At 43.3% G+C, this 12,486-nt stretch overlaps 1 protein-coding gene across 2 annotated transcripts in view; it reads right to left on the reverse strand.

Moving 5' to 3' along the window:
• LOC126355952 (neprilysin-4-like) overlaps nt 1-12,486 on the reverse strand; it is a 693,674-nt gene that overhangs the window by 41,736 nt on the left and 639,452 nt on the right. For both annotated transcript variants that reach the window (XM_050006541.1, XM_050006540.1), the window contains exon 11: nt 5,382-5,499. In XM_050006541.1, the coding sequence (XP_049862498.1) occupies nt 5,382-5,499 (118 nt within the window). The remainder of the gene's footprint in view (nt 1-5,381; nt 5,500-12,486) is intronic.

A 12,486-nucleotide genomic window follows, 5' to 3' on the forward strand; every position in this document is an offset into this window, starting at 1 on the left:
GCACATTTGTATGCTTGCGTTCAACATTCTGGCGGTTACACCGGTTGTTATTGCACCAACACACTTTTGCAAACTTATCTCGCACTCATTAGACAAATGTATTCCGGAAATTTCATTACTCTACATTTACTATTTTTTGGTGTTGCGATTTTTTGCCGCCAGTGTATAGGAAATACTGAAAATCAAATTTTTGTTTCTGCTGCAAGCCGTTATATAGGCAGCCTGCAACTGGAGCCGTGCACCATGAACCGCTTTAGCAGTTTGTTAGGACTGGAGAGTATTCTCCTGTCCAGAGGGGTAGATTATGAATAAAAAGTAAGAGGCCAACAAGTCGTGGGCAGGTGGCACCTCAAGTACTTGGAAAATCCGCTGCGGTCCTTTCAGAGAGTTGTGGTGGAGTTTCTCGATTGAAAGGAAGCAGATCTATTCAGCTTGACAAGCACTCACTTGTTACGGGTGCGTCTTTGATACTCCTAACGGGGTCTCAGCAGAAATAATATGCTGTTTCCATCTTCCGTAGCGGAGTGCCCATACAATTCGAATGACTGGCTGTTTAAAGGGAAACTGTGCAGTTGACAATAGAACATTTCCTACGAGGGGAGGTGATAGTTTGTATCGTGGTTTTTGCTGTTGAGTTAAACTTATATCACGATGCAGTAAACTCTGTTTTCAGCTAGCTTTGTGGAGTCGAAATTTTGTCAGTCAACAGGGAGACCGTGGGTGTAGCTTAAATTTACCAGAGCAACACTTAGCGGGCAATGGTACGCCTGAACGAAAATCTTAAGAGGCAGCTTTGAAAATTGTTCATATGGCATAAATGAAATCAGAAAAAATAAATAACATCGTTGACTGTAATATTAGATTATGAAGTGTATCCCTGTTTGTTGTATTAAGAGTCTGACATGTTCCTATATGGGAGGCATGCCCATAGCAGGTAACACTGGTGATGTCGGTACCACCTGTCTGTTACCAGTCTCAGCTTCCTCATCTTGATGAGTGGTGCAGCATTTTCTCTGCACCAGATGCTATTGTCTGACAGACAGTATTCGGTTTCCAGAGCCTCTTCAGCTAGGCACAGTCCCCACTACACAAATACAAACCAACAGCACGAATAAATAAACGTGTAGCGTCACAGCCGACCTTTACAAATCTTTACTCTGAACTTTATAAGTATGTGGAACCAAACACTGTTAATTGCGCAAACGAAACCTATAAAAGGTTAGGAATGTATTAACTACATCAGAGATACTAGAGCTATAACCATGAATGTAATCTCTGAATGAACAAAAAGTCGTCGATATAATTGATTTGTATAAGCCAATGTACGAAGGTCCTCGATCTCACTTTTTGATCTCATTTTTTGCTTGTTTTTCTCGCTCACTTCCTTAGCTCTCTCGATTATGAAATGCGCTGGCTTTGATCTGTCGTTAATTTATCTGGATGTTTAGCTTTAATTCTTATATGGAGAATTAATGTTTGATGATAGTCCGGGGATAATTAAATGTTAAATGTATATGAACCATATAAAAGTATTATGTTCACAAACAACACTCTTTTTTTTTGTTTTTACGTCATTACTACGGAGTAGTTGTTGTGACGACCAAATTTAAGTTGTGTGTATCAGTTACTTTGAAAATATGTTGTTAAATTCATTTTTTATTTCATTTAACATACCATTCCTTTCGTTATTAGACTAATAATTGCGGAATAACTAAATACGGAAGCTTTTCTCTTGGCCTACGTTATTTTCGAGAGCCTTTTCAACCGCAGCTATTATTTGTCTTTCAATTCCGATAGAGCCTGCAACTATTTTTACATTACGATGTCCGATTATAAATTTCGTACTTTATTCCGGAAGGAAATAGCATTAAATTTGACAGTCAGTTTATACATTACCAAAAGAGCTACCGTCCAAGCTAACTTTGGGCCGTAGCCTTCGTAAATTTGCGACTGAAAATGTTCAATAATTTACCTAAAAGCATTAACAAAAGAATCGAAGAATATGTTTCACGTAAAAGAGGCCCCAATTTTCTTTAATGTTGCTTTCATTGCGAATTATATGTAAGGCAGAATTTACCGAAAGTTAATATTTTCATTTCTCAGTTATTTTACGTAACTTTAAGTCATTTAAAGAAAGGTGGAGACGTTAAAAACTAAGATCTAAAACCATATGCACCGACTTGGGCTAATCGCTATGAATAACAGGAAGAGTTTAATGGTATGATGATGATGGAGATGAAGATGTGGTAGATATGAACGTCATGAACAGCAGAACGTAAGTTGACTTGTCCCGATAGCGGCTCGCGTTAACACACAGTTTGGGGGATTCAAGGAGGGCTCTGGCCACGTATCGAATCCGCCTGGAGGATTAACGACGAGGGCTGGTGTGCCGTCCAACCTACATGTGGTTTTTAGGCTGTTTCCAACATCTGACTAGGTGAAATGGAGTATTTTAAAAGCATGAAACGCAAATTGGGTTTTTTAGTGCGTCAACCAGTTCGCGAGACTGCACACTGCGGCGAACCCATAATTCTGTCATCGCGTTTCGGGGCCACGTGACTGAGTGTCACAGTCATACTTAACGCCCTCTGTGGAGTTGCAGGGAGTAAAACAGCGGAGAGCATCACAGTGTCCTCAGGACTCAGATGGAACTACAGGGTGAAATTCACTACAGATACATATGAAATGTGTGAACAAATATGTTTGAAATACGTTACATACATGTGAAATTCATATATGTGTGAAATATAAATGACCTACTGTTATATGTATTTGAGCGAAGCCACGGGCGAAAATCTAGTCGCTCTAGGTAGTATTAATAATTTTCATTATCTGCAGACATACTTGATCAATACTCATACAAGACAACATAGATAAATGTATTTAAAAATAAATTGAAATCTGCTTTTTATGCAGCTCATAATGGCGCACGAAGCTACCAAGTCGGTGAGTCACATAGCTGTACACTGATGAGCCACAAGATTACTGCCACCTGCTTAACAACTTGTTTGTCCGTCTTTGCTCCGAAGTACATAATTGATTCTCCGTTTCAAGGATTCGTCAGCGTCTTGGTAGGTTTATGGACGTATGTGGCATTAGATGCCTCCGCACCGTTGATGTGAGTAACGGACCTCTGGTTTGCTTACAGAGTGATGACGCCCGATGGCGACCCAGATTTGTTCCATAGGATTTACATCAGGCGAAACTGGTCACCGAGACTTCTACCTGAGTTCACTATAATGCTTCTCAAACCACTGTATCACGGTTCTGTCTCTAAGACACGGACAATTATACTGCTGACATCGCCGTCTGGGAAGAGATCAATGGTGAAGGGATGGAGGTGGTTCGCAGCTGTCAGCGTGTCTTCGATTACTAACGCAGGCCCCATGCAAGCGCAGGAGAGTGTCTCCCGTAGCACAATACTGCTCCCAGCAGTCTGCGCCCGCGGCGTTTCGAGCCGCCTTTCACCTCGATGACGGCGTTTGTCGAGACGACCATCAACCCAGTTTAGCAAAAATGTGATTCATCCGAAGAGCCGACACGTTTCCATTGATCGACTGTCGAATGTCGATGGTCCCGTGCCCACTGCAAAAGTACGTTGTATGATCAAAAGAATTCAGACACCGCAAAAAACATACGTTTTCCACATTAGGTGCATTGTGCTGCCACCTACTGCCAGGTACTCCACATCAGCGACCTCAGTAGTCATTAGACATCGTGAGAGAGCAGAATGGGGCGCTCCATGGAACTTACGGACTTCGAACGTGGTCAGGTGAATGGGCGTCACTTGTGTCATACGTCTGTACGCGAGATTTCCGTACTCCTAAACATCCCTAGGTCCACAGTTTCCGATGCGATAGTGAAACGGAAACGTAAAGGAACACGTACAGCACAAAAGCGTACAAGCCGTCCTCGTCTGTTCAGTGACAGAGACCGCCGACAGTTGAAGAGGGTTGTAACGTGTAATAGGCAGACATCTATCCAGATCATCACACAGGAATTCCAAACTGCATCAGAATCCACTGCAAGTACAATGACAGTTAGGCGGGAGGTGAGAAAACTTGGATTTCATGGTCGACGGCTGCTCAAAAGCCACACATCACGCCGGTAAATGCCAAACGACGCCTCGCATGGTGTAAGGAGCGTAACCATTGGACGATTGAACAGTGGAAAAGCGTTGTGTGGAATGACGAATCAGAGTACACAATGTGGCGATCCGATGGCAGGGTGTGGGTATGGCGAATCCCCGTTGAACGTCATCTGCCGGCGTGTGTAGTGCCAACAGTAAAATTCGGAGGCGGTGGTGTTTAATGTGTAGTCATGTTTTTCATGGAGGGGGCTTGCACCCGTTGTTGTTTTGCGTGACACTATCACAGTAGGGCCTACATTGATGTTTTAAGCACATTCTTCCTTCCCGCTGTCGGAGAGCAATTCGCGGATGGCGATTGCATCTTTCAACACGATCGAGCACCTGTTCATAATGCACGGCCTGTGGCGGAGTGGTTACACGACAATAACATCCCTGTAATGGACTGGCCTGCACAGTGTCCTGACCTGAATCCTACAGAACACCTTTGGGATGTTTTGGAACGCCGACTTTGTGCCAGACTTCACCGACCGACGTCGGTACCTCTCCTCAGTGCAGCACTCCGTGAAGAATGGGCTGCCATTCCCCAAGAAACCTTCCAGCACCGTATTGAACGTATGCCTGCGAGAGAGGAAGCTATCATCAAGGCTAAGGATGGATCAATACCGTATTGAATTCCAGCATTACCGATGACGGGCGCCACGAACTTGTAAGTCATCTTCAGCCAGATGTCCAGGTACTTTTCACCACATAGTGTAACTGACTAAGTCGTTGGGTGAATTTGTGAACAAGTGGTGACAGTCTGCTGCGGAACTCCGTGTTAAGAAGTGTCCTGTGAACAACAGCTGTGCGGGCAGCAGCACTGTTCTCTTTCGGCAGAGATGCCAGACATCCCCACCTATCCCACTTTACAGAGCAGACAAACCCTCGAGCCCCACGTTCTGTGAAGTGGAACAATTTAGGGCCCAGTGGTCTTATCACTTTCCTTCTACTTCTTTCTGTACATGCTCACGAGAGCGGCACGTGGACATTCGATCAACTTCGTCGTTTTCGAGAGACTCGTTGACAGGCTCTGCGTAATAACTTTCTGCCCTTCGTCACAGTCACTTATCTCTATGGATTTTTCCACTTGCATCCCATGTCTTCGCTAGGGTGAGGCTCCACCCGTGTCTGCTCCGTTTACATAGTTCCGTGGTCGTAATGTTTTGGCTGATCAGTGAACATTTCCCGATCAGTCGTTAGTGAGACAGTAACACTGGGACCTGTAAAGCTAACACAGCGGCTGGGTACTCACCGGGCCGTCTTCTGCGTCAGACCGTACACGTGCTGGCTGAAGCGGAAGGCCAGGTCTCGGAACTCCTGCAGCGTGAGCGGCGCCAGCGTCGAGAACACGTTCCACCACACGAAGCGCTCTGAAAAAGGCGAGGCAGGGGAGCGTCAGGCGGTCCGCTGTAGTCCAGTAAAAAGGGGGCGTAGCGATGTCACAGGGGGCGAATGCGCGCGCTAGGCTCCATTGCAACGAAAAGTTTCAATAAGATATTTTTGTGACTGCCGGTTAGAGCTGAACGCAACCACTGTCTTATGTGATTCTTCCACTAAACAAATTCACATTCCTTGTAGGTCTACAACTGATGTGTAGGAGGCAGTCAACTGGACGCGATAGTTAGTGCAGTCCTGATAGGTCCACACAACCTTTACAAGTGCGTAATAAGAATGGCGGGCACTGTAGATTTAACCAAGTAATATGTGAAGGCTGTATGGAGCGTATGCAGTATGGAGTGTAGCCATGTATGGAAGTGAAACGTGGACGATAAATAGTTTAGACAAGAAGAGAATAGAAGCTTTCGAAATGTGGTGCTACAGAAGAATGCTGAAGATTGGTAGGGTAGATGACATAACTAATGAGGAGGTATTGAATAGAATTGGGGAGAAGAGGAGTTTGTGGCACAACTTGACTAGAAGAAGGGATCGGTTGGTAGGACATGTCCTGAGGCATCAAGGGATCACCAATTTAGTATTGGAGGGCAGCATGGAGGGCAAAAATCGTAGAGGGAGACCAAGAGATGAATACACTAAGCAGATTCAGAAGGGTGTAGGTTGCAGTAGGCACTGGGAGATGAAGAAGCTTGCACAAGATAGAGTAGCATGAAAAGCTGCATCAAACCAGTCTCAGGACTGAAGACCAAAACAACATGTGAAGGCTGTGCTGCCTCACGCAACAAATTCTGTTCTTTTACCATTTATATCTTAAAGTAAAAAAAAGCTTTCTTGCAGGTAATCTAAAAGAATGAAGTGACATAATTTCAGAGACTTTAGTGGTCTCATATAGACATGACTTTATGTATACAGACTGAAGCTGTGAGCGAAAATTTGTACTAAGGCAGGGAATCGAACGTGGATCCACTACTTACTAGGCAGGTACGTAAAGTGGGGCGGCAGTCAGAATTTGGATTCAGGAGGGAGGCGTGCCAGAGTAATCCGTGCAGGTGTGTGGACCGCTGTGCCGAGGTGCCTTAGTGGCTAGTGCACCTAACTAGTAAGTAGGAGAGTCGGTTTCGATTCCCGGCCGTGGTGCAAATTTTTAATTCTCCGCTTCGAAGGCACACAATAGAAGGAAAAACAGACGTTATTGTTGACTGACTGCCGGCATGGAATTTCGTATGAGGTGGTTTCACCTACCGAAAGAAATTGTGATCTGTGCTGTAGAACTGTATGCTATCCTGAAGTCGCAAAAAGCAGGCGAAGTCTGAGAGAAGGAAGGATCTTCTGATCTGCTCATTTTGCCTCAGTGACCTACAGGCGAATCCACAGATGTCGCAAGGAGATAGAATGTTTCAGCTGATTGAGCACTCCTTCAAGTACATCTATGACCGGGGAAACGAAGTGGCATTCTGCTGTGTACCAGGGCACTCCGGAATACAGGCAAATGAGGAGGCATACATTGCAGCCCAGGAAGCATGTCAGGGACGCGTTGTGGGAACACGTGCTGTCCCATTGCGAGCCATTTCCCCGCTGTTAAGCCACAAAGTCATAAGCCATTGAAGGCAGAGTGGCTGGGAGTGCTGGAAAGCTAGCTGCGGTCTGTGAAACTAAGTCTCCGGCTGTCGCGATCCCACTTCCCATCGCAGGAAGGGGATGAAGTGGCACAGTGCTCCGACCAGTGTCCTCTTGCTCCAACTCCCGCCAGAGGACTCACCAGCTTGTGGGAATTGTGGAGCGCGTGTTTCACATTTTAGCAGAGTGTATTTTATATTCTCACGAGACGGCAGCACTACATTTGAATGGGAACCTGCCCTCCATGCCGTTGATGAGATGAGTGTGGTAGGCTATTGAAAATGCTGTGCCTTGTCTAGACACCAACCTAAACCACTGTGTTGCACGTTTTACTGCGTTGCATGGTGGCTGGCACATGCTCTTTTGTTTAGCGATCAGCCATACGCACACCCAAATAATGTTTTCATCATCATCGCCACTATCATAACCAACTGTTGGGGTGTTAAAAGTGATTGTTTAATTCAGTTTTACATCAGAAACTATTGGTTTTAGCATTTGTAGGTTTGAAGGAAAGTTTTGACAATGTTGACTGGAATGCACTTTTTGAAAATCTTAAGGCAGCAGGGATAAAATACAGATAGTCAAAGGTTATTTACGTCCTGTACTAAAACCGGACTGTATTTATAGGAAGGATATGAAACGAAAGCAGTAGTTAAGTAGGGAGTGAGATAAGTTTGCACCGTATCCTCGATGTTATTCAGTCTGTACGTTGAGGAAGCAGCGATGAAACAAGGAGAAATTTGGGAATGGAATTAAAGTTCAGGAAGAAGAAATAAAACCTTTTAGGTTTGCCGATGACATTGTAAACGAAAATAAGCTCTTCTCGGCTTACAAACCTCCTCATTTCAAATGAAACGGTCGAGCTTTCGATTACTATCTTCGCCAGCGTCGTCAGGAGTAATAAATACTGACTGCCGGGGCTGGCACGATTTTTCGTGTAATCGTAATTCTGTCAGACACGGCATACGACTTGGAAGAGCAGTTCGGTGACACAGATAGAATCTTGAAAAGAGGCTGCAAGATGAATGTCTACAAGAGTGAAAAAAGGATATAAATGTAGAGTGACAACCGCGAGGAAAGCATTTAGGAAACACGAGAATTTGTCAACATCTAACATCAATTTCAGGGATAGGAAGCCTTTCTTGAAAGTATTTGTCTGGAGTACAGCATTGTACGGAAGTGAAATATGGTCAATGAACAGCAGTTCACGCTAGAAGAGAACAGAAACTTTTGAAATGTGGTGCTGTAGACGAAAGCTGAAGATTAGGTGGGTAGATCATGTAACTAATGAAGTGGTACTGAATGAAACTGGCGAAAAAAGAAATTTATGGCGCAACTTGATTAAAAGAAGGGATCGGTTGATGAGACGCATCCAGGAGCATCAAGGAATCAAGGAATCGTCAGTTTGGTGATGGTGTGTGTGTGTGTGTGGAGGGGGGGGGCGGGGGGGGGGGAGGAGTAAAATTGTAGAGGGAGGCCATAGCTTGACTGCAGTACCCCCGCATTCAAATGGATGTAGGTTGCAGTAGTTAGCAGAGATGAAGAGGAGAGGTTAGGATAGACTAGGATGGTGAGTGCATCAAACCAGTCTTAGGACTGAAGACCACAATAAAAATAACGACTACAAGAACGCAGCGTTTGCTAATGATGTCTGTTCTCTTAGAACCACCATGAGTTTTGCACGCCCTCATTCCATGAGAGACAATGTAAAGGTCTGGCTTTTATGTAGGAAACTGACGTAAAGTTTGATTACGAGATTTACACACGAAATTCTCCACTTAATGAAAAAAATCGAGAGTGTAATTTTTTTGTGTCACTAGATTTCGTACTGGGTATCAACGGGTTGTGTGCCACAGTATTCAGCGGAGGAGGCGAGTTCATATGTTGGATTAAAAGGAAAAAATACTCAAAGGACAACGAAGCAGCGAAACGTTACCACTCTTAATCAAAGTTGACTAACGCTTTGTGTTGACAAACACTGAATGGTGAAAGCATTTTACATCGTAAAACTCTTCTGTGTCTACTACCGTTATCCTTAGTGGCAATCAGTTGGTAAGAGACAAATATTTAAAATGTTTGTAGGTGTTTGGATCATGACACATATTAATCGAAGAGGAACTCTGAGATTCAAAACGATGATGGTAAAGGCACCAACAAAGTTCATCTCTCACTATGCTGCGAAGCGACAAAGATTGCCTTTATGCCCGGAATTTTCGGGAGACGAAGGCCTCCCCTTAATGGATGTGCAATCTTCGTCGTAGCACTCGTGTAGTAGTCTATTACTCCAATTATGGAATTAGCTGGCGGGAACAATTTCGACGACCAATATTTGCAGTAATGCTTCTCCGCAACCCTCAGTTAATACCCTAAATTGCCGTTAAAATCGACCCCACAGACTCTATTAGCGGCTACCGCAGTTTCCCAACGACCATCGTTCACGCGAGCCGCCTCATGCAAATGTCGGCTGCAGCTTCCGATGACGCATGAGCTGCGCTTTATAATTATTAAGGCGGGCCTGGGCACCAGAGAGCACATTTGCGCCTCGCACGCCACGCTAATATCTCTGACCCACTGCGCCCATGATGTATCGCTGCCCTCGGCTAGCTGGCGTCTGCGCATTTCCGGCCTTGGAATGGAGGGGGAAAAATGGCACGTGAAGTTTCGCTAAATAACACATGCAATTACTGTGCGACTTTGAAGTACTAACAAACGATTGTCGTTACTTTTGCAGACTTTTTTTTTTTTAAAAAAAAGAAGATTGATGTCAAAGATTACATTTATATCCCACTAAGTGATAATTCTGAGGTGCAACTATGAACGAAGAAGACTGAAGATCTTATGAACATGGAAGAATTTTGTTGTAGAAGGACAAGAGATTAAAATACTAAAAAGAAGTAGTACAGAACAGAAATTCTTGTAACACATAAGTAAAGACGGACTACACGTTGTTTGCGCTCTGCTTGGAAGTAAGCATGAAAATGGTAGGTGGCTCTCTGTCATACACTAGATTACCATTAATGACTCCTTCTTCATTACAACGTTTCTAACTGATTATCAAGATTTTCTACTAAGTTACTGTAGATTATTGCAGGTACAGAAGTTCACAGACTTTCCTTTCTACCTGGAATAGTCCATCAAGATGATATGATGGTTGCGCCAAGTTAGGTTAATAGAGTCTCTTGATTTATAATAATAAGTTTATTGCAGCCAAATAGCCACACAGTTCAAAGTACAATGATAATAATAAAAGAAGTTAAAAATTTTACATAGTTATTTATTTTGCATAGTTATTTATTGGCCGTGTGCTTTTGGTAACGTTTGCATATTCTGTGAGACAGTTTACGCTCGCACACTTTGTTTGGTTCATAATATAACGGCTTGTTGCAAATAGGGTGGTGGAAACCATGGACTACCATTCTGATGATCACGTGTCTCATTTCAGAGTTTTCCTTTGTCCATGTTCGGTAAATCATGGTGCCTATATTGTAAAATTCTGGAGGTATGTCTTCCCTTTTTTCTTTCAAAGTTTTAAGTAGAATTTCCAAAGCGCTGCTGTTAGGTAGCATCGGGTTTCTCCATAGGGCTACAGTGAGGAAGAGTTCCTTCGCCTGCAGGTATACAAGTCTGAATCGTGTTGTTTTGGACACTCCTATTGCTTTCTTTTACATAGGTCACCTTCACTCTTTATAGTGTTGTTACATTTTTCACTGTAAGATGTGGTCCGATAATTTCTATGCCGTACGTCAGTATTGGGAAGATTTTGGCTCTGAATAGTGCCATTGCTGTCTCTGGGCTAAGGGATCTGATGTATCGTATTTCACGGATTGACATTATTGCTTGCATTGCTTTCTCTGTTACATGTTTTTTGAAACATTTTGCAGTTGTTTCTATTGTGACGCTTAGGTACTTGAAATCTGGCACAGTCTTCAGTTTTCTCTCCCGTATGAAGATCTCAGGTGATGCAGGCGCTCTTCCTCCATTTCTGAGTACTATCGTTTCTGTTTTCGTCACATTTATTTCGAAGCCGTGTTCGACACACCAATCTTCCATATCGTTTATTGCTTCTTGTATCTTTGCAATGTCCTTTGCGCCTGTTACAGTATCGTATGCATATGAGATTACACCCTCCCTTTGGGGTATTCTTACACTTTCTTCCGCTGCAAGGATAAATAGCAAAGGACTCAGTGGGTCTCCCTGTAGTACTCCATTTGATTGGAGTATCGGCTCCGAAAGGGAGAGGTTGTCTGAGCTCCTCTTTTTGTTTCATCGCAGTATTGCGCTTATGATTGGTGATCATGTGCTGTTTTTTCCTAGGGTTTCCCCTAGTTTTTTGGTCATTAATTTTCTGATTATTAAGTCAAAGGTTTTTGTGAAGTCCACAAAGCCTACATAGACCTTTCTCTGTCTTAAAGGGCTTGCCATACGTTATTTAGCAGGTGTTATATTGCAGTCAGAGTTGATCTTCCCTTCCTGAATCCCATTTGGCTTTCGGGGAGGTGTTTGTCGATTGTTTGCTTTATAAGTTCTGTTATTATTTTTATGAATACTTTGAAAACTAAGTTTTCTGGGGCTGTGCCTCTGTATTTGCTAGGGTCCTTGGGGTCTCCTTTTCCTTTATTAAGCACTTTAACTATTGACTGTCTCCACTGTTCTGGAATGATGGCAGTTTCTATGCACTTATTGTGGACTTTTGTCCACATTGGCGTTAGTATTTGGGCAATGTCTTTTAAACATTCGCTATAAAGTCTGTGAGGGCTTGCAGATTTTTTGTTCTTGGTGCTGTTAATGGCATCTTCGATCTCTTCTGTGGTCAATGGGGTCAATTTCACAGTTGTTAGTGGCGCTATATCGCCTCTGACCTCTGGTCTCCCTCTTAGTCCTTCTTTGTTCAGTAGTGTCTCCGATATTTTCACATCGATGTAATGTGTTTCAGCTCCTTTTTGGGGCGTAGAGCAATATATGGGTCTTCTGAGGCTTCCTTCACTAATTTCTTTCCTTCTTTAGCCCACAATGTCATCTTCTTTTCCTTTATTGTCATAGATATTTCGTTTTTCGGCGTAAGTCCTGAGAAGTATAGGGGTCTCTGGGCACTGCTTTAGTTGATGCAGTCTTTCTAGTACATCTTTTCTTAGATTGTAACATTGTGATTTATAAATTGAAATTACATTGTTAAAAATGTAAAGCGACAATTCAAAATGCGTTGGCAACAGAATGTTTCCTCTTAGACTTCAGAATTTATTGTTCGAGGACTAAAAGCAGTAGCTACTAACAAAGTACAAGAAACATCCATATATACTATGAGATCAATAATATCCGGACACCCCCAAAAACATACGTTTTCCATA

The sequence above is a fragment of the Schistocerca gregaria genome, chromosome 3 (assembly GCF_023897955.1).
Source record: "Schistocerca gregaria isolate iqSchGreg1 chromosome 3, iqSchGreg1.2, whole genome shotgun sequence".
Taxonomy (NCBI): Eukaryota; Metazoa; Arthropoda; class Insecta; order Orthoptera; family Acrididae; genus Schistocerca; species Schistocerca gregaria.